Source organism: Mus caroli, unplaced genomic scaffold (genome assembly GCF_978045245.1).
Source record: "Mus caroli unplaced genomic scaffold, Mus_caroli_1 scaffold_14, whole genome shotgun sequence".
NCBI lineage: Eukaryota > Metazoa > Chordata > Mammalia > Rodentia > Muridae > Mus > Mus caroli.
Window position 1 is genome coordinate 86,260,877 of NW_028227269.1, and position 27,080 is coordinate 86,287,956.

A 27,080-nucleotide genomic window follows, 5' to 3' on the forward strand; every position below is an offset into this window, starting at 1 on the left:
AATTACACTGTAACTGTCTTCAGATGTGCCAGAGGAGGCGTCAGATGTATTTATGGATGTTTGTGAGCATCCATGTGGTTTTTGGGATTTGAACTCAGGACCTTCGAAGGGCATTCGGTGCTAAAAACCACTGGGCCATCTCTCCAGCACCATCCCTTTCTTTCAACCCTACATCCCAGGTTTTGGTCTATGTGTTTCTGATTTCCTACATTCATTATTTTAACTTTGTCCTCAGTAGCCTGTTTTGTCTCTTATTATCATAGAAAACCAGTAGGCAGTAAGAAGTGTCCTCTTTTTTTTTTTTTTTTTTTTTTTTTTTGGTTTTTTGAAACAGGGTTTCTCTGTATAGCTCTGGCTGTCCTGGAACTCACTTTGTAGACCAGGCTGGCCTTGAACTCAGAAATCCACCTGCCTCTGCCTCCCGAGTGCTGGGATTAAAGGTGTGTACCACCACGCCTAGCTAAGAAGTGTCCTTTTGTTTGTTTGTGTGTTTGGTGTGGTGATTGAATTATGCTTGGAGCAAGGTGTGGTACTATTGGGAGGTGTGGCCTTTTTGGATTAGAGGTGTGTCATTGTAGAGGTGGGGCTTTGGGGCAATGTATATATACTCAAGCTCTGCCCAGGCTGAGACACAGTAGTCTCTCTTGCTGCCTTCACTTTGGGAGACATAGGCATAGGACATCTGACCTAGGCCAATTTGTTCTGTAGAAAGAGTTCCAGACAGCCTCGAGTACACAGAAAAACCCTATCTCAGGAAGAAAGAATCATCATCTAAAGTCTCTTAGTCGTCCGTCAAAGAAGATGGTACTCACCAGGTAGGTCACGGATTTGGGTTCTGATTATGGAAAGTTCTGGGAGGACATATATTTTCCATTTTTCTTTGAGGATTGTTTAAGCTAGGGAGCAGAGGTAACCTGGCCACAAACATAGCTAGAACCTCTTGTGGCCTTCCTTGGTGACTAGGTTGTTCAGAAGCTCGGGTCTTTCATGAGGTGCCTTGCCTACCTTCTTACCTCCCTCCTTCCTTCTCTGCAAGGAAGCAAGTCCCTCTTGCTTTGGAGTGTGTGTGGGATTTCACTAGCTGCCTTGACATCTCTTGGTGGGTTGTAACCTGGACTTTTAAACCAGACAAGTCCTTCGTCCTGAAATTGTGTTTTGCTGGAGTATTTTTAACAACAGCCACAGAAATGAAACTGGAACCAACAAATGATGTTTACTAGTGTGGTACTAGCCTTGGTCCAGAAAAATAAAGAGTGATTTATGCTAAGTGTTATAGGAAGCAAATATTCAAGTCTTCTTCAGGCACTATGATATAGGTTAATAGGACTATGAGGGGAAAGGTAGAATTTGAAATGGATGCACACAAGAAAAATACCAGGGGTGCAGTGTGTGTCTTGTGTTCACCATAGCAATTGCCAAAAGTAAAGTCTTAAAAAGCCTGGGCTTGGAGAACACAGAGCTTTCAGGTAGCTTTCATTTGTATGTTTTTAAATGTCATTTGTAAAAACTAGCAAATAGGGACTGGAGAAATAGCTCAGTTGTTCAGAGCATTGACTGTTCTTGCAGAGGACCTGGTTTGGTTCCAGACACTATCTCTAGTAACTGATCCCAAACGAAAAGTTGGTTTTCTCCAAGGGGGTCTCACTTAACCACTCTGAAGGGAAAGCCCCATACCCAGAAGTAGATGGCCACCACAAAATGAACTCAATAGTGTTTCTGGGGATGTTGTTGTTAATTTGTTTTGTACTATTCTGGCTGGTTGGTTTGTTACTAAGCCTTTGTCACTTCTTAAGGAGATGGAGATGAACATTCTGGTTGGCCTTTGCTTTTCTGTTTTCACTGGATGTACCAGGACTTCATGTGCTTGTCATATGTGCCTATGTTAACTGCTTTCATGTGTTATTTTATGTCCCAAAGTGGATCTAAGTAACACAACCTGTGGCTTTCTTCAATTTTTCATTCTTTTGTGAATTGAAAAAAAAATTTTAAGAGTAATTTATATCTATGACCATACTGTACCTGTCTTAGACACATGAACCAAAAGAGGGCATCAGTACCCATTACACATGGTTGTGAAACACTGGTTGTTGGAAAGAGAATGCATGATCTCTGAAAGAATAGTCGGTACTTTCATGCATTGGGCAATCTTTCCTGTGCTGAAATTGTTTTTATTATGCCCCAAGCATGTCCATTTAAATGCAGGGGTACAAATTTTGAGTGTTCTTGTGCTATATTAAAGGCCTGAACACCAACGAACTGGTAATCTTGGGTACTCAAAACTAGTTAAAAATGTATTAAAATGGTATCTGAGTCTAGTAAGCATTCTATCAAGTTTTAGACTGCTTTTTAAATATAGAACCACATTCCTCAGAATGATAGGTTCAATTTTTTATTAAGTTATACAATTCACCCACCTAGGAGGAACAGCAATGTGAACTAACCAGTAACCCCAGTGCTCTGTGAGAGTAAACTAAAAATTAAAGAAAACACATGGAAGGACTCATGGCTCTAGCTTCATATATAGTAGAGGATAGCCTAGTCAATCATCAATTGGAGGAGAGGCCCTTGGTCCTGTGAAGGTTCTATGCTCCAGTATAGGGGAATGCATTGGGCAGGTGTGGGTTGTTTAGGGAGCAGCAGGAGGGTAGAGAATAGCGGGTTTTTGAAGGGGAAAGTAGGAAAGGGGATAACATTTGAAATGTAAATAAAGAGAATATCTAATTTTTAAAAAGCTATACCATTCAATGTTGTATGCAGAAATTTTGATAATAAATTATTTTCCAAATAGATTTCCAACGAAAACTTATTTAAAATTTTTATTTTGTCGTTGTTAAAAGGTCAATGCATGAACTGCAAAGGTAAAGGCGTCCTGCTGCATTTTGTCACTACTGGGGAGACTACAACTTCCTGAGCACCAGGCCAGAAGCCGAAGGACTATTTTGTAACTATCAGGAGCCTGGACTCTGGGACATTTTGTGGCTTGTGGATCTTCTATACTTACATCAGTTGCTTTCAGATCTACCACTCTGAGATACTTCCTGGCACCCATCCTAAGACTGTAGTAGCTCTTGGAAGTGAATCACAGCCACTTTCAGCCACTGTCTGCCAGGAGTCCCTCACCCGACTGCCAATTCCATCATGCCAAAGAATAAAGGCAAAGGAGGCAAAAACAGGCGCAGAGGTAAAAATGAAAATGAATCTGAGAAAAGAGAGTTGGTGTTTAAAGAACATGGGCAAGAGTATGCTCAGGTGACCAAAATGCTGGGATGTGGACGGTTGGAAGCAATGTGTTTTGATGGTGTAAGGAGGCTGTGCCACATAAGAGGAAAGTTGAGAAAAAAGGTTTGGATAAATACCTCAGACATTATATTGATTGGTCTACGAGACTATCAAGATAACAAAGCTGATGTAATCTTAAAGTACAATCCAGATGAAGCAAGAAGTCTGAAGGCCTATGGAGAACTTCCAGAACATGCCAAAATCAATGAAACAGACATATTTGGTCCTGGGGATGATGATGAAATCGTGTTTGACGATATTGGAGATGATGATGAAGACATTGATGACATCTAATCTAATCTAAGCATGCTATATTCCAATGATGATATTGGAGATGATGATGAAGACATTGATGACATCTAACCTGACCTAAGCATGCTACCTTCTTAGTTCTCTGAAGATTGCTCTACACAATTGGCATCTTGACCTTCAGCTGTTAAGTAAAACTTCATTTGGCATGCGTGTGGCTTGTTAATGCAAACTGATATATTTTATGTTTTGAAGTATTATATTTCTTTGAAAACCTAAGACTTTGAGTTATCTATCTTAAGCGACAAGTTAACACTTTGTGCTTATGAGTATAATTGAACTTAAGGCACAGCAGTGTGCACTGTTAAAAGACTGGCATTCCATTTGTGACCTTTCATTTCTGGCCCTTGTTGTATACACTTGCTTGATCCTTTAAGTTGTCCACCCATAAGTTGTTGCATCCTACAGTGCCGTTTTTAAGTTAGATGGGTAGCAATTTTGGGTTTTAAAAAATAGGCATTGCAGAAATTAAATGCTTAGAGGAGATGATTTTTTTCTTGTGTTTAAAAATGTAATAGTTGACAATGTTTATAGACAATCTTACTTTTGTAAGGCATACTCAAAAATGAATGAAAATAAAAAAGAGTAGTAAATCTCTTCTGATTCTTGCATAGAGAAAAATTTAAAAGGAGGTAGTTGGTAAGTCCACATAGATTATTGTTTAGTTTGTAAAGTAGGTCGTTTGTGTTAAGCCGTTTTCAAGAAGTTAGCTTCTGTATTGAGGATTTGGAAAATGAATTACTGTGTATTGAGTAAAATTACTTTCATAATTGTACAAGCTAACTATTCCTTAAACTAAGCTTAGGCTAATGGAAAAGGAGGCACAGCTTAATGAATATAAGTTTCCTGTTTTCTGAATGGAGCAGTCCAGAAACAGAGATACATTAAAAACATGTTGTTATAATATCTCTTGTGAATAATGAAAATAAATGATTACATGATTTCTGAAAAACAAAAAGATCAATGCAATCTGATGGTCTCTGCTGGCAAACCAGGAGGGGACTCCCCAACACAAGCCTGCAAGCACTATGACCACAAGTGTCTGCTGTTCTACCAGGATGTTTTGGAAGAATGCAGGACTCTTCCCAAACCATCTTCTTACTCTGGATGGGTTGTACATCTCATCCTCCCCAATACCGCATGGTACTCACAAGAGAATGCTCCTTACTCTGATAATTCACCATCTGAAACTGTATCAGGCCTGTACCAATTCTCAATACTTATAGAGTTGACTTTCTAGAATTGAGTTCAATATAGCTCATGTATCCATGGAAATTTAACACCTTCTTTCAACCATTCCCATCTTTCCTAGCCCTTCTTTTTTGGGGTGGTGGGGTGGTTTGAGACAGGGTTTCTCTGTATAGCCCTGACTGTCCTGGAACTCACTTTGTAGACCAGGCTGGCCTTGAACTCAGAAATCTGCCTGCCTCTGGCTCCCAAGTGCTGGGATTAAAGGTGTGCACCACCATGCCCAGACTTTTTTTTAAAAATGTATTTAAAGATTTATTTATTTTATGTATATGAGTACCATAGCTGCCTTCAACACACCAGAAAAGGGCATCGGATCTTATAGGTGGTTATGAGCCACTATGTGTTTGCTGGCAAATGAACTCAGGACCTTTGGAAGAGCAGTCAGTGCTCTTAACCTCTGAGCCATCTTTCCAGCCCCCCTTCCTACTGTTCTACTTCATTCCTATCTTTTTGTCACGATTTATTTTTTTTATGTATATTTTTATGAGCTTTATGTATTCAGGTGCCTACAGAAGATGGAAGATATCACGAGCCCTAGAGCCATAGTAGCAGGCAATTCTGAGCTCTTTTAACGTGTCCAAAACTATGCATTAATTTAATTGAGTAATTAAACTAACCTGGAGTTACCATAGCTGAACAGTGAATTAAAATATTCAAAAAATTTTCTAGTACAAAAATTAAATACTTTAGTTATAAATGAGCTCTATCAATATACACAAACTATATACTTCAGACAGTCTCAAAAGTGGAGCAGAAGGCTTATCAAAAGACGTTTAATACAATTAGTTTTCAATAACCCCTTGGTCATCCATATCTAAAAAGATACTCAACCAAAACCCACCCAAATTCCACATCACATAAAAGCACATACTTACCAGAATTTTTAGCAAGTATGGTTTGGGAATTTGTTTGTTTGTTTGTTTTTTTGTTTTTTTTTTTAAAAAGTCCCCCAGGGCAAGTGATTTACAGTTTAACTGCCACTGTGAATTGATCTGGACATGGTCCATAATTGGAACCTCCTGTGATCTACAGATGCTAGAGATTTAGATCTCCTTGAAAACCATGTTTCTGGCTCTTCTCAGGCCAAGGAGACCTACTATCAGAAAGGATGTTGCTCAGGCTCTGGCTCCGACTCTGGTTCCGGCTCTGGCTCTGGCTATTTGATCGAGCAGCAAGCACTCTCACATGCAAATCCATCTCTCCAGTCCTTGTTACTATTCTAACACTGAGACACCATGACCAAGGCAACTTACAGATGAAGCATTTCATTAGGAGATTGCCTACGGTTTCAGAGGGTGAGTTCCTGATCATCTCTGTGGGAAGCAAAGCTCTAGGTAAATAGGCATGGCACTAAAAGAGTAACTGAGACTTACATCCTGATCTAAAAACCAGAGGCAGAGCGTGAGAGACTGGTCATGGATTGGGCTTTTGAAAGTAACCCCCACTTCTCCCGGAAGATCGAGCAATACCTCTCCTGGGCATATACCCAGAAGAAGTTCAAACTGGTACTAAGACCACATGCTCCACTATGTTCATAGCAGCCTTATTTATAATAGACAGAAGTTGGATAGAACCCAGATGTCCCTCAACAGAAGAATGGATACAGAAAATGTGGTACATTTACACAATGGAGTACTACTCAGCTATGAAAAACAATGGATTTATGAAACTCTTTGACAAATCGATATATCTGGAGAATATCATCCTTAGTGACATAACCCAATCACAAAAGAAGTCATTAGATATTCATTCACTGATAAGTGGATATTAGCCTAGAAACATAGAACACCCAAGATACAATTTGCAAAACACAAGAAAATAAAAAAGAGGGAAGACCAATGGGTGAATACTTCATTCCTCTTTAGAATAGGGAACAAAATACCCATGAAAGGAGTTCCAGAGACAAGGTTAGGAGCTAAGACTAAAGGATGGACTATGCAGAGACTACCCCACCTGGGGATCCACCTCATAATCAACCACCAAACCCAGACACTATTGCATATGCCAGAAAGATTTTGCTGAAGGGACCCTGTTATAGCTGTCTCATATGAGGCTATGCCAGTGCCAGGCAAATACTGAAATGGATGCTCACAGTCATCTATAAGATGGAACACAGGGCCCCCAATGGAGAAGCTAGAGAAAGCACCCAAGGAGCTGAAGGGGTCTGCAAGCCTATAGGTGGAACAACAATATGAACTAACCAGTACCCTCAGAGCTTGTATCTCTAGCTGCATATGTAGCAGAAGATGGCCTAGGTGGCCATCACTGGGATGAGAGGTTTTACCTCCTTCAAGCCTAGCTAGGCTGGCCTCAGACCATCCACCTCTGAGGCAGAGCCACCTGCTGTGCTGCTTTTCATCACTCTCCTTTGATGTGCCACTACCTGCTACCTGCCTGAGGCCAAACCAGTTCTCCAAGATTTTCTGCAGTTAGCTCTGAAGTGTGATCTTCACAAGTTCCTACTAAAAGGCTGATCTGACAACTTCAAAGGAACTTTGTGTGACTGGGAATGAACCTCCCCTCTTCTTTATAAAGCCTGTTCGCCAACATTAAAGTGGAGTCTTGATCAGAATACAGTCTTGACTCCATTTCTCTCTTTACCCGGCTAGATTCCACTCTTTCCTTTCAGTTCCAAGATGCATCACCCCGGCTCGAACGCAGACTTGAGAGCTGCAGGTCAGCCCCAAAAGAGAGGTCCCTTGGTATTGCAAACTTTATATTCCCTAGTACAGGGTAATGCCAGGTCAAGAAGTTGGAGTGGCTGGGTAGGGGAGCAGGGCGCGGGGGGAGGGGGGATGGTGTAGGGGACTTTTGGGATTGCATTTGAAATGTATATAAAGACAATATCTAATAAAAGAAAGTCTCAATCAAAAAAAAGAAAGTCTTAAAACTCACCCTCAGTGACACACTTATTCCAACAAGGTCATACCTCCTAATCCTTCCTAAACAATCTACCAACTGAAAACCAAACATTCAAGTTGATGAGCCTATAGTGGGGTAGGGAGGCCCTCTTATTCAAATCACCAGAGTAGCCCTGTTTTCCTAGCCTAGCATATGTAAAGTAAGGTCAGAAGAACACCTGAACAGTAATCAGTCTTTGTACCATTTCAAAAAGCATGTGGTTAGACCTCACCCTATGTACACTGAATCACCAAATCAGCTGTAAGATTCCTTCTGTGTATAAAATACTGGGTGATTTTACTCAAAAGCTCGTTAGCAAATGTTCTTCTTTACCTACATCCCAAATGTACTCAGACTTAAGAATAGTACAGGCATACACTCCACTTTAGTATTCACTTGTTTATTGATAAATGCTGCTAGAGGAAGAAGCAGGTGGAAGCTAGATTGTTAGAGCTTAATCAAAAGCCTAGCTTAATGATTATCATCCATCTCCAACTCTCTTGGATGCCTATCAGGTCAAAGGTAGATTTTATGACCCCTCTTATGATTTTAATAAGAAATTCTCTCTTACAGGCTCATGTGTCAATCACCTGGTCCCCAGCTGCTGGCAATGTTTTGGGAGGTTCTAAAAAAAGCAAAGAGATGGAACATAGTTGGAAAAAGCAAGCCTTTGAAGGTTGGACTGGTCCTGGACCATCTCTCATTCTCAATTCCTGTCCACCAAGAGAGGAGCAGCCTCTGCCTCATGCTCCTCTGTCCATGATGCTCTGTACAAGACCATAGGAGGACAAATGACCCTGATGTGAAACTATGATAAAATAAATTCCTCCTCATTTAGTTTATATCAAACAATATAACAATGAGCAGGCTCCCTGTCTTTTCTTTGGGTTGCAGCTGGCAGTGTGTGTGTGCTGCTGTCATGTAGTCTGCAGTGCAAGTAGTCAGTGAGATTGGGTCTGGCTGGCTGTCCCATGTTGGGAAGCAAGCATGGAAAGACTGTCAGGTGTAGATGGCCCAATCAGTTCACTATGTCTGCCAGAAAACTAATTCACAGACAGTTGTGCCCCAGGGTCCCAGGTCCATCCAAGGTAATCCTGTGGAGAGCCATGCCGCGAGCAATCACCATTATTAGAAGATGCCGGCCTCTGCTTTGCCTAACTAGTAAACAAGCCTTGTACCAGGTGCAAGAGTGAACTCACGCCTAGTCACTGCCCATCTCGGGGTATATAATGGGGTGATGGGCGAGCAACAAATCAGGAGCTGACACGCCTCATCAGGTGCTGAAACACCATGGCTGAGGGCTATATAAGCAATGCCATTTTCCGGTGTCTGGGTCTTCCCATTTGAAGAAGCAATAAAGCTTTTTGCTGTAGAAGTATCCGGTTGTCTGAGTGTGTTCTTGTGGGCGAGAACGACAGCTCGGGATAAGTGGCGCTGAGGAATCCGGGAACTTTATACCATCACACCAGCACAAGGGAGATCCCCCGTTCGCAGGGCGGAATCAGAACTGCAGGACATTAAGGCTCTGTAAGGTACGTACAGTCTTGAAATTTCTCCAGAGTTAGATGCCCTTTTGATTGTTTTCACGGAGATTGTTCCTTCGCTTTCCGTTTTGTTTTGCTTCCACCTCTGGAACTGCTGACTGGTTCTCAGTCTCAGTCAGGCCTGGACAGCGACCAGTATTGCTGACTGGTTCTCAGTTGTGGTCAGTCCTGGACAGCGACCAGTATGGGAATCTCCCACTCTGTAGTAACGGCCTTACGGTCGGTCATGAAGCAGTGTGGCCTTAAAATCGCCACTAAGACTATAGAGGGATTTGTCAGGGAGATAGACCGTGTGGCACCATGGTATGCTTGCTCACGGTCATTAACTGTCGCCTCATGGGACAAACTGAAAGGAGATCTAGTTAGGGAACAGCAGAACGGCAAACTTAAAGCAGGGACCACGCCATTGTGGAAACTGGTGAGATCGTGCTTAACAGATGAGGATTGTCAGCAAATGGTTGAAGTGGGGCGGAAAGTTTTGGACGAAATTCAAGACAGTCTATCAGAGACAGAGTGGGGAGAGGGAGTAAGAGTTGAAAGGAAACAGGATGCACTCAAGAATAAAGGCCTTTCCAGGGGGCTTGAGCCCAAGGAAATGAAATATAAGGGAAAAAATGCCCTGGGAGAGCTTAGAAAAAGGGATGGAAAGGGAGAGAAGAAGAGAGATCGAGCTGGGGAGGCACATAAGGAAAGGAGCCTCTACCCGCCATTAGATGAGTTCAAGGCACTAGCTGTCAGTAGCTCAGAATCGGATAAAGAACTTAGCTCCTCTAAGGAAACAGACTTAGAGGAAGAAGCAGCACTCTATGAGGGAGAAAGATACCAGACAGATGAAAGACGAGCTAATCAGTCACAGAATAACATAGAGAAAGCAAAAGCAGCTAGAGACAAATGTCAAATCAGTGCGTGGTCTTTGACCTCTGGACCTCTGGGTCCTAGTGCACCTCTACCTTCTGTGCAGAGGTATCATTCAGACTCATTCATTTCAAAAGAGGAACAGAGAAAAGTGCAGCAAGCATTCCCAGTCTTTGAAGGCTCCTATGGCAGACGCGTTCATGCTCCAGTGGAGTATATACAGATTAAAGAGGCCCCAAGTCTCATGGAAATGACTTGGCAGACAAAGCCACTAGAATCGTGGCTGCTGCTCTGTCCTCGCAGGCAGAGGCTGCAAGGGAGTTTCATAAACGCTTCCACGTGACGGCTGAAACATTACGCCGCCGTTTCACTTTAACCAGGAAGGAAGCTTGTGACATTGTCACCCAATGTCAAAACTGTTGTCAATTTCTGCCTACTCCTCATGTAGGGGTAAACCCCCGAGGCATCAGGCCATTACAGGTCTGGCAAATGGATGTCACTCATATTTCCTCCTTTGGAAGAAATCAATATCTACATGCTTCCATTGACACCTGCTCTGGTGTTATGTTTGCTATACCTTTAACAGGTGAGAAAGCCTCTCATGTTATACAGCACTGTTTATAAGCGTGGAGTGCTTGGGGCAAGCCCACAATTCTTAAAACTGATAATGGGCCAGCATATACCTCTACTAAATTTCAGCAATTTTGTCATCAAATGGATGTCACTCACCTGACTGGCCTTCCTTATAATCCTCAAGCACAAGGCATTGTGCAACGTGTCCATCGTACACTCAAGTCTTATTTTATAAAACAAAAGGGGGGAGTTGATGACACTCTGCCCTCAGTGCCAAGAGTAGCTGTATCTATGGCACTCTTTACACTTAATTTTTTGAATCTTGACGAGCAAGATCGCTCTGCAGCCAATTGACATAGCTCAGACCCTGATAGACCAAAAGAAATGGTGAAATGGAAGAATGTCTTATCTGGTCTGTGAAAAGGCCTGGATCCTATTTTGATAAGATCCAGGGGAGCTGTTTGTGTTTTTCCACAGAGTGAAGACAACCCATTTTGGCTGCTGGAACTACTCACCCGCAAGATAGTCATCAAGGATGGTGTGGAAGATGCTGACCTCCCGAGGACTGCTCCTGATTCTGACAATATTGAACTTGTCTCAGGTTCCTAGTATGATGGGCGAACAGAGATGGGCCATTCTCTTGACTTTCCCTAAACCAATGCCAGTTCGCCATGATGCTATAGTTTTTCCAAAATTCTTTACTACTAATAAAACATTAGATTTACCATATCTACCCTATGATCCTACCCGAGCACCATTAGGAGAAAATCGCTCTTTATTAGAACAGGGTTCTTTATGTTTTCAAATTAATGGACCAGGAAAATGTATTAACCTCACAGCTCGAGCTTTGGGGATGTTTAATGAGCACCGAGAAGGTTGGGTGAGCACAATCCAAGATACTCCAACGCAGATATAACCTTTACAAATCGAACCTTCTTGTAGGAGGCAATTTGGGGTAATGGTACATTTCTACCACCTAACTTTTCAGACAAAGAACGTCCCCCCCCCAACCAAAAATAGCCCCTCATTGTAGCTTGGAAGATGAAGGGCTGATCCTGCCTTGGTCTGATTGTCAATCCTCTATCACTAGTTGGGCAGATCAGTGTAAAACCTTTTCCTTTTCTCCCAACATGATGGCTGACCCAGAGAAGGAATTTGTTATGAAAAAGGGACTTTTCATACAGGACTTTAGAATGCATCCCTTTCACAAGTGGGTGCTTTGTGGAGTCAATGGCAGTTGTACAGAACTCAATCCTTTGATCTTTATCCAGGGAGGAACAGTTGGAAAGGCTTCTTTTACTGGCATCTCAAGATTTGCTCAGTATTGGGGAATACATGCTGCCTCCCTGGACTCTTATGGATATACTAATACCAGTGTAGAGATCACTGGGTTCAATAAAACTTTGGTAAACCAGATTAATTATCCACCTACCCCAGTCTGTGTTTACCCCCCTTTCTTGTTTATTCTTTCAAATGATTCATTTGAAGTCTGTTCCAATGATTCTTGTTGGATTTCTCAATGTTGGGGTGTAACAAAGGACACCTGTGCCATGGTGGCACGGATCTCACGTTGGATCCCTGTTCCGGTGGAAACACCCTCCACCTTATCCCTGTTTCAACAAAAAAGAGAGTTTGGCATTACTGCTGTCGTAATCATAGCAATTTCAGCCAGTGCAGCTGCTGCTACAGCTGCAGGGTATGCTATGGCTAGTACGGTTCAATCAGACACAAAATTAAATCAGCTTTCAGCAGATCTGACTGATGCCATCACTGTCCAAACTTCTGCTAGTACCAAATTAAAGGGAGGGCTGATGATTTTGAATCACCGCCTTGACCTGGTGGAGGAACAGATAGGCATCCTATACCAGATGGCCCAGTTGGGTTGTGAAAGAAAATTGGGCGCTCTGTGTATTACCAGTGTCCAATATGAAAATTTTACTCATGCAGCTAATCTGTCTAGACAGCTTTCCTTGTATCTTGCAGGAAATTTGTCCGAGGAATTCGGTGAGACTCTTGAGGCCCTGAGGGTGGCAGTTTTAAAAATCAACTCAACGCGAGTGGACCTGTCATTGACAGAGGGCCTCTCCTCCTGGATTTCATCTGCATTTTCTTATTTCAAGGAATGGGTGGGGGTAGGTTTATTTGGTGTTGACACCTGCTGTGGACTTGTGTTCATGCTCTGGTTGGTCTGCATGCTCAGAACCCAACAAACAAATGACAAGGTTGTGATAGCTCAAGCACTTGCTGCCATAGAGCAAGGGGCCTCCCCTGAAATTTGGCTATCTATGCTCAAGAATTAGTTTACATTGGCGGCTGGTCTCTTTTGTAGAATTCGCCCTAGGTCATTTAATAGTTACTGTCACATAGCACTGTGGTATCTAGTGATGGGCAACTTTCCTCATGCACAGATTAACCTAAGACATGGGGCCCTGTGGTGATTGGGTAACCCTATGACAGGAAAGGCTGTGACATTAGAGGAACGACCTAAGACAGGAGCCACAGCAGATGGACATAATTACACAGAACTAGTCCAGCCTCATTTTAATAAAATAAAAAGGGGGAGATGTGGAGAGCCGTGCCACGAGCAATTGCCATTATAAGATGTGCTGGCCTCTGCTGTGCCTAACCAGTAAACAAGCCTTGTATATGCAGGTGCGAGAGTGAACTCACACCTAGTCACTGTCCATCTCGGCGGCGCGTAGTAATGGGGTGATGGGTGAACAACAAATCAGGAGCTGACACGCCACATCAGGTGCTGAAACACCATGGCTGAGGGCTATATAAGCAATGCCATTTTCCGGGGTCTGGGTCTTCCTCTTGAAGAAGCAATAAAGCTTTTTGCTGCCGAAGAATCCAGTTGTCTGAGTGTGTTCTTGCCGGTGAGAATGATAGCTCAGGACATAATCCTACATTGGATCTGCCCAAGTCCAGCTCAGGGCTGAAGTGCTGCCCCTGACTGTAGATGTCTGTCTACCTGGGTCTTAGGGAGGGAGATTCCCTCCATCTCTCTGTAGTCCCTCTCAGACTCAATCAGCTTTCAATCCACACATTGCTGCTGCCTTCAATCATTGCTCCAGCTATTTATTCGGGGCAGTGGACTTTTATCTCATATTAGTTGGATTCTAATTGATGTGAAGGGCAGCAATTTTTTTTTTCAGTAAACTTCTGAACCTAATAAATCTATGCAAAGGCACACAATTACAATATTTATAAACCACATGCCTAGATTTGGCTGTGGAATGCTGCTGCTTGCACGAGTTGTTATAAGACTCCAACTGTTGGTCAGTGGTACTTACTGGGTATGGGACAGTGTAGAATCCAAAATAAATTGAAGTCCACCCAACCCCTTCCCCTTCTGAAGGGACATTCTAAGCTATATTAGCAGGCCAAGTTCAGAGCCAGATAAGGAAGCTGGCCGACTAAACAATGGTGAGAAAAAAAAAAAAAACATAAGGGCAGGCAGAGTGAGGGACTAGGCCAAAGGTAGTTACCCTATGCAAACCAACCAATGCCTTAAAGGGTTACTTGCTACACCAATTAGAATAAGCCAGTTACCCTTCTTGCCTAAATCTGCTCCTTACAAGGTTTAAAAGTGTGTTCTTTGTTCATTTAGGGTCTCTCCTCTTGCCTGCGAGCTGAGGGGGATCCCAAACCCGTCGGGTCAAAAACAAACAAACAAACAAACAAACAAACAAAAACCAACAAAACTCTTGCAGTTTGCAGTGAAATCGGTCTCTGTGGTGAGTGAGGGTCTTTTGGCAGACTCCAACATTTGGTTCCTTGGCTGGGAAGATCCTCCTCAAGACCCAGATGCTGTTCATCAGAGGACTGCTTGAGCAAGGTAAAGTGGGATCCCTTTCTGTATCAGTCTGTATGTCTGTCTATTTGTCTGTCTTGTCCTCCAATAGACTGCCGTCTGATTCTGTTTTGCTTTGGGTTTGTCTGATAGTTGCAAGAGTGGCAGGCCGATGTGCTGGAATGCCATAGCAAAGGGAGATGCAGAGGATGCTCTGGTCTCCTGCTGGCAGAAAGACCCTGAGAGGGTCTCTTTCCATCTGGGCAGGGGAAGTAATCGTCCCCAGCCATCTGATTTGGTTTTTATTCTGTGGCTGTCACATGGAAGATGGTGTCTGTTGTGTGTCTTGTGTGTCTTGATGTGTCTCTCTGTGTTCAGACTTGGACTGATGACTGTTTTGAGACTCATGAGACAGACACCATCTATTCCTCTGGGCCTGCCCTTTTCTTCCATCCACAGGTCCTCTACCAGTTGGTACTTATGCCCTCAGGGAAAAGCCTAAAAAATATCCTGTCAGACCCCAATGCTGACCTCTCAGATCCTCCCCTGCCGCCCTATCCCCCTATTCTCCAACCCCAGGGAGTAAGTGGCTGGGCACAGGCACCACCATCATCCTTGGATCAACAAGGTGGTGGACCTTTGGCCCTACCTGTGCACCCGGAGCCGAGGGAGTTCTGGCACATCCACCCAGCATGGCCCAGGAGGCAGGTGCTATGCTTCGGTGCCTCCTCTGGTGTCCCTGTATCCTTTCTCATACCCCTCAGGCTCACCTTTGGGCTGTGTTGCACACACAGGAGGCAGAGCAAGGTGGAGTGAGGCACTTACTGCAGGGATTTTGTGGGGCGAGTCTGACATCCTGAGCTGCTGCTGACCACCATGGGCTGTCAACACTCACCGGCCACGAGGCCCTGCTGTGCCGGACTGAAGTGCAGATCCTCTGTGGGGCATCTGCAGAGCAGTCCTCACCGAGACCACTGGAATACGGGCTTGACCCTGAGGTGTGCCATGCCCTTAGGATGGCAGCCTATGGGATGATTGTCAGCAATTGTTACAGGTTCTCTTCATCACAGAGAATTGTCTTAGAGGCTAGGCAGAATGTCCCAGATATGGATGGGAGGCCCTCTCAGCTGCCTATTGACATGGATGCTGGGTTCATGGAAGGAAGGGAGCACCTGAAAGTCTATTGCCAGGCTCTAATTGTGGGTCTCCACCAATCTGATCAAGGTAATAGGAAGTTACAGAAGTTAAAAGGATTGCAGGACAAGTTGGTAAGAGAGTTGTGCAGGATGATAGGAAAGTACAGAGGAGGAGAAATGAAGGAAAGAAGGAAGGAAAGCTCTGCTAAGACATGAGCTAAGAAGTGAAGGAAGAGAAAGACAAAGAGGATGAGGATAAGAAAGGAGATGTCAAGAGTAAGGAAGAACAAAGCTTCAGCAGACTCAGGAGAGATGGATGACAGTGGCAAATGGAGAGATTATCAGTGAGGAGAGGTGGAAGTAGAGATGTAGGGGATTAGAGAGGTGTCTGAGATGGGAGAGGCAGGCAAGAGGAAGGGTTGCTATATAGAATAGTAAGCATGATGGGAAAAGTACAAAGCACAAGTGGTGAGACACACGGACAGGCTGACAAAGACAGAGACCAGAGTCAGAACCAGAGATGTGCAGTGAGACAGAAGGATAAACCAGGGCAGAGGCCAACTTGGGGGAGGATGGGTGACAGGATGGGGACATGATAATTGAAAACATCCAAAGGAATCAAAGACAAGGAGGAGGAACAAAGGGATGGAGAGAGAGGAGAGAGAGAGAGAGAGAGAGAGAGAGAGAGAGAGAGAGAGAGAGAGAGAGAGAGAACATTGCATGAGATCTCCATTACAGTGAGGAAAACAGGAGCAAAGAGAGGTAAATAACAAAGAATAGAGCCTGCCAAGGTGGCACATGCTGATAATACTAGCACTTGGGAATGATAATCAGAAGGAACAGTAAGCCAGGGAATTAAAAAGGGATAAGAGACAAGAGAGAAACTTGCATAAAATACTGGCTACAGTAGTCAAGGGAACTAGAGAGCTTACTAAGACAGTACCAGGCAACCACAGAGAGTCTTTGGCTAAAGATTAATGTAATTACTATAAAGAAAAAATACACTGGCTGAGAGACTGCCAGAAGAAGAAGAAGAAGAAGAAGAAGAAGAAGAAGAAGAAGAAGAAGAAGAAGAAGAAGAAGAAGAGGAGGAGGAGGAGGAGGAGGAGGAGGAGGAGGAGGAGGAAGAAGAAGAAGAGGAGGAGGAGGAGGAGGAGGAAGAAGAAGAAGGCCCCCCTCATGACCAAACCCTTCCACCTGTTTGTGGCTGAGTATAAAGGGATAGCAAAAGGGGTGCTGACACAGAAGCTGAGTCCTTGGAAGAGGCCATTGGCCTACCTGTCAAAGAAGCTAGATACAGTAGCAGCAGGGTGGCCTGCCTGCTTGAGGACCAACTCTGTTGCTCAACTCTGATAGAGTCACTTTTGCCTGCCTCACCCCCACAAGTCTGAACCCAGCTACCGTGCTCCCAGACCCAGACTTAGAGCCCCCGTCCATGACTGTCAGCAAGTTCTTGCTGAGGCACATGGGTGGTATAAAGATCTGACAGACCAGCTACTAGAGGGTGCACATGTTACCTGATTCATAGATGGGAGCAGCTATCTAGAAGGGAGGAGATATGCTGGAGCAGCTGTGGCAGACGGACATCAAGTTATCTGGACACAGGTCCTGCCAGAGGACACGTCGGCTCAAAAGGTGGAACTGATTGCCCTCAGTAAGGCCTTGGAATTGGGAAAAGGAAAAGGACTCAACATCTACACAGATAGCAGGTACACCTGTGCTACAGCCCACATCCATGGCACCATATATCAGCAGAGGGGTCTACTGATGTTGGGAGGAATATAAATTAAGAACAAAGAGGAAATACTGGCTCTGCTGAGGTCCCTCCATGACCCTGCCAAGGTAAAAATCACCCACTGTCCTAGTTACCAAACGGGAGATACCGTGATAGAAAAGGGCAACACCATGGTGGACCGAGGGGCATAAGTGGTTACAGCCATGGCCCTGCTGATGCTCCTGGCAATGGAGCAAAACAAAACAAAACAAAACAAACAAACAAACAAACAAAAACAAAAAAAAAACCCAACCAACCAACCAAACAAACAAAAACCAAAAAAAAAAAAAAAAAAATCCCCAAGTTTACCTACATAGCAGAGGACTTAGCCCTCATTTCCAAAGATTCCAGTCACCAGTTCAACAAAAATAAGAGACTGTGGCATACCTCTGCGGGAAAGAAAATCCTGCCCCAAAGACAAGCAGAGGCTATGATCAAACAGATGAACCAGTGGACTCATTTAGCGGTAAGAAAGCTCATGGAGACATTTTCCAAGACTAAGTACTATGTACCAGGTTTAAAATACCTTGTGGAGCAGGTGGTGCACAAATGTGTGCCCTACTAAAAAGTCAATATCTGCTGCACTATGGTGGATCCAAGGAAGAGGTACTGGGGAGACAGACCTGGTGTCTCCTGGGAGGTAGACTTTACTGAGGTGAGACTGGGAAAATATGGGTATAAATACCTTCTAGTTTTTGTGGCTATGTTCTCCAGACGGGTAGAAGCTTTGCCTGTAAAAATGAGACTGCTCAGATGATCGTCAAGATTATTGAAGAATTTTTTCCAAGGTATGGAGTGCCAAAAGCAATAGGGTCAGATAATGGCCCTGCCTTTGTTGCCCAGGTAAGTCAGGAGTGGACAATTATTTAGAGGTTGAATGGAAATTACATTGTGTGTAAAGACATCAGAGCTCAGGACAGGCAGAAAGAATAAATAGAACCCTAAAAGAGACCTTGACAAAATTAACCATGGAGACTGGCACAGACTGGGTGGTGTTCCTCTCCCTTGTCCTATTTAGAACCAGAAATACTCTCTCTTGATTCAGTCTTACTCCTTTTGAGATCCCTTATGGGTCTCCTGTGCCTCTCACTATCTTAAATGATGTGACAGAACTCACATGTTGTAATTATGATCTGTATGCTAGGTAAATGGCTTGCAGGTGGTGCAGAAGGAAGTCTGGTCACACCTGGCTGCTGCATACAAGTCTGGCACCCCAAAGACATCTCAACAGTTCCAGCTTGGGGATCTGATCTACATGTGCTGGAATCGCACCCAGACCCTTGAGCCTCACTGGAAGGGTCCTTACCTAGTCCTGCTTACTACCCTTTCTTATCCTGTTTCTGCTCTTAACCTTCAGCCCATGCATCCTTAATCACATAAATACAGTACAAGTTTTGATGCTCAGACAATATCAGCAGCTGCAACTGAAAGATCCTGACAGAATGTAAAAGGTCACAGAAGCCCTGAAATTTTGCAAGATAGATTTCATTATTGGCAGAACTAGCTTCACTGATTTAGAAAAATAGAGGTGCACAATGCTCTGGCCACCTCTTCAATCCCTGTGTCTGCCAATGTTTTGACCATTCCTTGAACCCATGTGTGTGCCCACTGATGAAGCCCATTGCCAGGTGTTTGTGATATTGGTTGTTGGGAAAGAGTTGGAAAATCTCCCCAGCAACCATAGCCGGGCCAATCTGGAATTGCTACACCTGTATCAGATTCTTTCCTTGTACCCCTCCCATAACCATTTTTTGAGAATAGACATTGTTTAGATCTGGAAATCCCCTACTCCCCTCTTCTGCTTTCCCCCCTGAGGGCCTATAAAAACTGGGAATCCAAAGTAAATTCAAGACCACCTAGCCCCTTCCCCTCTTTCCAAACTATACTAGCAGGCCAAGTGTAGAACCAGATAAAGAAGCTGGCTGTCTAAATAATGGTGAGAGAAAAACATAAGGAGAGGCAGAGTGAGGGACTAGGCCTAAGGTAGTCACCCTATGCAAAGCAACCAATGCCTGAAAGGGTCACTTGCTACACCAATTAGAACAAGCCAACTAGCCCTGTTGCCTTAATCTGCCCCTTACAAGGTATAAAAAGGGTGTTCATTGTTTATTCAGGGTTTCTCCTCTTGCCTACATGCTGAGGGGCTCCCCAATGTGATGGATCATTTAAAAAAAAAAAAACCACCTCTTTTGGTTTGCAGCAATATCAGTCTCTGTGGTCTTTGTGAGTGATGGTCTTTTGGTGGACTCCAACAACAGCAAAAAGGTGTGAGGGTTCCTCACTGGAAAACACCCCCTTGTCCTAGAATATTATCTCCAGCTTCTTTTCCAACTCCTTCACTGCCTAAACTTGGCTGTTGTGGATCTTGCTCTGGAGACTGACCTTGATCTCAGAGATCTGCATGCCTGTCTCCTGGGATAAAAGGTGTATAGCACCATGCCTGGATTTAAGATTTTCAGCCGGGTGTGGTGGCCCACGCCTTTAATCCCAGCACTTGGGAGGCAGAGGCAGGTGGATTTCTGAGTTCGAGGTCAGCCTGGCCTACAGAGTGAGTTCCAGGACAGCCAGGGCTACACAAAGAAACCCTGTCTCAAGAAACAAACAAACAAATAAACAAACAAACAAGATTTTCTTCACCTAGAATTTGCTCTGTCCTGGGCTGGTCTTGAACTCAGAGGTCTGCTTGGCTTTATGTCCAGGGATTAAAGGTGTGCACCACTATGCCTGGATCTAAATTTAGCTGGGTAGGATCTTGCCTCAAAATGCCACTTCCTTATTTTGTTATATCCTTGAACACAGAATTCAGCTCCATTTTACTTCCTGATACCCTTTTAATACTCAAACCATGTATTTTATACTTTGATTTTCTCAGCTTGCTATGCTTGTTTAAAATGCTGTTCATGAGACCTTAAGCCGAGAAAAAAGTCTATGTTCGGCATTTCTGAGACTCCCTTTATCATTGCAATTAATATGAGTCTCTAAGCCTTCACCTCAGGCAGATTCTTTAGATGAGGGAAAAAGGTAGCCACATTTTTTTCACCCAAAGACCACAAAACAGTCTCTAGACAACATATTGAAATTCTCCACTGAAATCTCTTGGGCCAGGACTACACAATTCAGTTCACACTCAGGAACAAAGAGTTTCATATTCCTACTAAGATAGCCCGTCAAGCCCCATTTAAGCATTCCACCGCTTTTCATATCTAAAGTCCCAAAATCCACATTCTTCCAAACAAAAACATGGTCAGGACTATCACAGCAATAACACAGTCCCTGATAGCAACTTCTGTCTGAACTAGGGTTTCACTGCTGTAAGCAGAAACCATTAACAAGGCTCCTCTTATAAGGATAATATTTCACTGTGTTTGGCTTACACGTTGAGAGAGGTTCTGTAGAATCCAATATAAGTTCAAGACAACCTAGTCCCTTCCTTTCTGAAGGGAATTTTCAAACTAGTGGTCAAGATGACTAAGTCTACAGATGCCAAAACAAAATGAACTGTTCTCAGAAAAATAACCATAACAAGATTAGCAGTTCCCAGAAAAATTCTCCTACCCCACTCCATACTGAATTCTGAGAAAAACCATAAATTGCCCTGAACTTGTCTCTAGAATTCCCTGTGATGTTAATAGCTGTGACTTATAGCTGGGATTTTAATAGCTGACCCATAAGTTCAAAACATACTGACCAACCACAAGGGCAGTCAGAGTGAGGGACTAGACCAAAGGGTTACTTAGTCACTCTATACAAACCAACCAATGCCTGAAAGTGTTACTTGCTACACCAATGAGAATAAGCCAGCTAGCCCTGTTGCCTAAATCTGCCCCTTACAAGGTATAAAATGTGTGTTCTTTCTTTGTTCGGGGTCTCTCCTCTTGCCTGCATGCTGAGGGGGGGGCCCTAACATATTGGATAATTAAAAATTCTCTTGTGGTTTGCAGTGATGTTGATCTCTGTGGTCTTTGTGAATGAGGGTCTTTTGATGGACTCCAGCAGTTTAGTCTATCATCATTAAGGTAGGAAAATGACAACACCCTGGAAGGCATGGTGGAGGTGGAGCTGAGAGTTCTACATCTTCATCTGAAATCTGCTAGTAAAATACTGGCTTGCAGGCATCTAGGATGAGGGTCTTCAACCCAACACCCTCAGTGACAAACCTACTCCAAAAGGGCCACAGCTCCTAAAGATCCATTAATTTACTATTATATGTAATTACACTGTCACTGCCTTCAGACACCATAAGAGGGTTTCAGATCACATCATGCATGGTGGTGAACCACCATATGGTTGCTGGGATTTGAACTCAGGACCTTCAGAAGAACAGTCAGTGCTCTTAATTGTTGAGCTATCTCTTCATCCAGTCAACAGCTTCTAATAGTGCCACTCCCTGGTCTGAGAATATACAAACAATCACACCTCCCAACTGTAAATTATTTTCTTGCCACTTCATAACAGTAGTTTTGATACTACTATGAATCATAACATAAATATCTCATATGTAGGTTGTTTGATATGTGACCCCTTTGGGGTCACAGATTGGGAACCACTACTATAAACACAGAGTTGAGTCCAAGCCCCATGAGGCTGATTTCAAGGCTACCTTCTGAAATTGGAAGGTCCACCTGAACAAGTGATGAATTCAGAAGGAAAATATTTTCAGGCAACCATCTAAGGCTAAAGAAATTACACCCTAGGATCTTCAGGCTATTTTAATAAGAATTGAGAGAATGAAGAATGGTACACACTATAACTAACCAGTCGTTGACCACATATTCCAAATTAAGGGACAGGGGGAGATTTTAAAATTGGATTCCAACCCTCCCCACACTACTAATTGACCACTGGTTCTTGGGTCTTCTCATGTATAAGAAAAGGATTTCATGGGTGGAACTCTAGGGCTCTTCTAACCATCATAGTCCATGATTCTTCCATTGTATAGCAATGTCTGATCCCCTGTAGATTTCCACACACTGAAAATATGATGCTATTAAGCAGAACAGCACTGAGTAAGCCCCTGAACTGAATAGTCTCTGTGTTTATCCCAGATGCTTTCTCTATCCTTCCCTTTCATGTGTCCTAGAATGTAGGCTACATGCCCAGAGTTCAGCAGCTTTGTCCAAATACTTAAAAGGGTAGAGAAATGTTCATTTTTGTTCAAGCTCTTGTGATTTCTCTTCATAGTCAGCCAGCCCCCAGGGGAGTGGGCCTATGTGAAGAGATTCATGGTAACAGGAGCATGTGACAGAGAAAGTTGGTCATCTCAGGGATCAGGAAGTAGAGTAAGGCAGCCACCTTCCTTTTCCACTGGTGTTCAGTCTGGTGAATGGTACCATCCACATTTGAGTAGGTCTTTCTTAGTTCTCCCCACTTTAACTAACCTAATCTACAAAATTCCACAGACATGCCTAGATCTTTGTTTCTATGGGGAATCCCAAACTCCTTCAAGTTGGCAATAAAAGATAACCAACAGACTAATAGAGAAGTACTACAGGAGTTAGAGTGACTTCTCAAAATTGCCACACCATGTTCCTCTGTTCACACCGTGTTCCTCTGTTTATCATAAGAGCAGTGCATCTCTGGTGGGGCAGTGGATAAAGGGAGAAAAGAGGGGGGAGGAGGAGGGTCATAAAAAACTTCAGAAACCAGGCTTTCTCAGGAAATGTGGTGTTCACCTTTAATCCAAGCACTCTTGAGGTAGAGGCAGGTGGATCTCTGTTCCTTTGAAGTGTGCCTTTGTATAAAATACCTTCACCCTGGCCCCTTTCTGTTTGGTCCCTGCCTCTTGTCTACTGATAGGCAAACTACTTTCCCCTACCACTTGCTCTTTGCCACACTGCTTTGCATGGACCCAGTGCAGAGGAAGTGGGGGGGGGGCATGAACTAAACCATCTCAAACTGGGAATGAAATCTTCCCTCCTTTAAGTTGTGTGTAGCAGGTGCTTGGTCACAGTGATAAAAAAATTAACTACCAGTATGGCAAATACTTGGCATGAAAAGGGTTGGGTTTGATACTCATCACTACAGTAGAGGGCAGGAAGTTTGGAGATGCCAATCCATAGAGCACTTGTCTATTATGTATAATCCCTAAGTTGAATCACAAGTCACTGTAACAGAAAAGATCTATGTGTATGGGTTTTTTTTTTGTTTGTTTTTTTGTTTTTTTGGTTTTTTTGTTGTTTGTTTTTTGAGACAGGGTTTCTCTGTGTAGCCCTGGCTGTCCTGGAATTCACTCTGTAGACCATGCTGGCCTCTATTTCAGAAATCCACCTGCCTCTGCCTCCCAAGTGCTGGGATTGAAGGCGTGCACCACCATGCCCGGCTTCTATGTGTATATTTTATAGATCATACTTTACACATATAAATGTTGACTGTGGCTATTAACGAGAACCAACCATTTCCCGTTGTGTAGGGATAATGTTTGCAACCTACATTTTATAAATGTTCAACCTCTCCTTTAGCCCACCACCCAGCAAATAGGTAGTGGAAGAGAAAAGTTATGGGGAAAGTGGGCTTGTTCAGCAATAGTTCTTTGGGGACAAACTTAATCTTTATGGCAGGAGTTCGTTCACAGAGCAAACAGGAAATACGACTCCACAGCTGCAGACCTCTAGGCAGGTAGTCTCCAGGCACAAACCAACAGCTGTTGTTCAATCCTGAAAAAAAAACGCAGAGCTGCCCAAGAGGCCTGATTCAAGGCCAAAGAAACTTCACGGGCATTTCTTCGGTGAGTTTCATTCAGTGACTGTGTTATTACAAGTTGAGGTCAACAATGCTATATAAGGCAAACCAAAATGTACCTGTCTTTAGTGAAGAATAGAGAAGTGGAACAAACCAAACCAAGGCTCACTGCTAGTCTCCCATTGTCTGTGGGGTCATATTGATACTCCTTCCTCACAGATCCTTCACATGTTTGCTATTTCAAAACACCTGTTCACCTGTTTCTGACTTAGAAAAACTTTCTTTCACATGTTTGCTTTAGCAAGACATCCTTTTTTTTTTCCATCTGTGTGCCCCAGCAAAACATCATTTGACATAAGTAACTTCTCAAAGATAGAGAAGTTTGAACTTCACCTTTGTGCTAGTGCAGTAAAATAGTTCACGAAAGGAAAATTATGTGGGATTAATTCTTCTGATTGGTTGAGTGATTGTTGTTGGGTGTTTGTTTGTTTGATTGGTTGGTTGTTTTGAGACAGGGTGTCCCCTACTTAGGATTTTATAGATATAAAGAGACACCAGGACCAAGGTAACTTTTACTAGGACAGCATTTAATTGGGTCAGCCTTACAGGATCAGAGGTTCAGTCCATTATCATTGAGGTAGAAGCATGGTAGCATCTAAGTCCCATGGCAAGGGAGGAGCTGAGAGTTCTATATCTTGATCTAGAGGCTGCTAGGAGATGACTGACTTCCAGGTGGCTAGGAGGAAGGTCTCCATGCCCCCCCCCCACACAGTGACACAGTTCCTCCAACAAGGCAACACCTTCTAATAGTGCCACTACCTAGGCCAAGCATATTCAAGCCATGACAAAGTCTCCTGTAACCAAGGCTACTTAAACTCCTGGTCCTCCTTCCTATGTCTTTCTAGTGCTTGACTTTTATATATGTGACACTGTATCTCACTGAAATGTTCCCTTTAAAGAAGTATTCTTACAGAAAAACGAAAAAAAGGAAAAGAAAAAAACAAATGACAGCATTAAACCATAACCATCTTGCAATACTTTATAATAGAAAGGTGTAACATCAACCACTAGTGAAGGTAAGAAAGACATTTGATCTTTCAAATACACCCCCACTTTGTTTAGCCTTGTCCTACCTTTGTGCAAAAACAAGGCAAAGAGATGAATGTTATCAGCTCTCTGTATGAGAAGAAGCATCTATGTGAAACAAACAGAATTCTTTATAAAGTGTTGAATAATATTAAGATGTTAAATTACTGGCCAGCATAATGGCTCAGAGAATAAGGCCTCTCATGACCAAGCCTGACAACTGGAATTGGGTGCTGGAGATCCACATGGTGGAAGGATAGAAGGAATACCTTTGGCCTCCACATATGCTATATACATGTGTGAACACACACACACACAATAAATAAATAAATAAATAAATAAATAAATAAATGCCTACATAAATAAATAAATTAAAAAATCCTTTCTAAGTCAATGCTGTGGGAAAATTTATACATGACATGATCCAACTTCTTTGATAAAATAGTAAATGAAAATGAATGTGGGGGTGCTTGAAAGGTAACTCGGTGCTTTAGACTATTTACTGCTCTTACAGAGAACTGGAGTTTGATTCCCAGAACCCACATGGCAGCTCACAACCATCTGTAACTCCACTCCTAGAGGATCTGATGATTTCTTCTAATCTCCTCCTTCACTAGGTCCACATGTGGCACACAGACATACATGCAGGCAAAACAATCATTTCCATGAAAATAATGTTTCATTTTATTAGTATTGGTGATACATTCCAGTTTTCCTACTTTCAAGGATGTTTGAAGTTTTTCATATATCGAATATTCTACAGGTTCACGTTCAAAATGTTTAATTTTCCATTGAAGGGGGTGCACGCCATTAATCCCATCACTTGGGAGGCAGAGGCAGGCAGATCTCTGAGTTCAAGGCCATTCTGGTCTACAAATAAGGTTCCAGAACAGCCAGGGCTAGACACAGAACCCCTGCCACAAAAACCAAAAAAATAAAGCAAAAACAAAAACAAAACTTGAAGATGTTAATATTTTAGGATAGCCATAATTCTACTCATCAGAGATAATCATTACTATCCTTTTACAATACATCATATTACCTTTAAAATAACATCTATGGCAGGTATCCTGCTGGGAATATCAATTTGTAATCTGGTTTATTTGAGTAACATTTACTATCTCTTGTCATTAAATGTGCCAAAATACTATTCCTAACATATTTCTAATTCACAAAATTGATCAAATCAATCTTGTTCTTTTTCATCTATACATTTCGGTGAGTATATGCCATATTGGGGACGGGAGTGCTCCATTGGTTGTGAGTCACGTGATGTTGCTGATGTTGTGGATTATCTATGAGAAAACACTACTCAGACATTGCGTTACACCAATAGAACATCTTTAATAGCTGGTTGGTGTTCAAGATTCTAGTGTAGGCCTGAGCTTTCTTACATGAGCTTTTAAGCACAAAACAATATCCTGGGTTAACACACTTTAGTTAGTTAGTTAGCCAGAAGCCCAATGACAGATATCAAAAAGCAAGATTGGTACATTTAGAGACTTTCTCAGAAGTACAGACTTTGGTGGATTAGCTCTGGTTTCATTTTGGCAGGTGGTGCTGTCTTTGGGCAGTTATACATCCTCAATGATACTTTCATCATGGAGTCAGCTGTGCTAAGGTCTGTGGCCCTGTTACACTGGAAACAAAATATCTGGTCCTTGAGAAGTGCTGCAAGCCACCTTAGCCCCTGAGCCAATCTTTCCAGACCCTCACTCTCCTGTTGTGGCTACTAAAATGTTTGCTAAAATAGGCATCCTTGACATTCTTCATTAAACGCACCATTGATGGTTTGTTTGTTTGTTTGTTTTTATTTGAATTGATAGATGGCATACACCTGTAGTCCCCAAACTGTGGATGCTCAGGCAAGAGTACTTCTTAATCCCAGGCATTCAGGG

General features: G+C 43.0%; 1 protein-coding gene and 1 pseudogene across 1 annotated transcript; both read left to right on the forward strand.

Moving 5' to 3' along the window:
* The window catches only part of LOC147001290 (mRNA export factor GLE1-like), an 84,738-nt pseudogene that overhangs the window by 30,836 nt on the left and 26,822 nt on the right, over positions 1-27,080 (forward strand).
* LOC147001291 (eukaryotic translation initiation factor 1A-like) lies at positions 3,139-3,573 on the forward strand. The gene has a single exon (XM_085830570.1). It carries the CDS (start codon positions 3,139-3,141, stop codon positions 3,571-3,573), a length of 435 nt encoding a protein of 144 aa, XP_085686696.1.

Bases quoted from the DNA above. Each gene is read 5' to 3' on its own strand.
- LOC147001291 (XM_085830570.1), top strand. From the start codon at position 3,139: ATGCCAAAGAATAAAGGCAAAGGAGGCAAAAACAGGCGCAGAGGTAAA.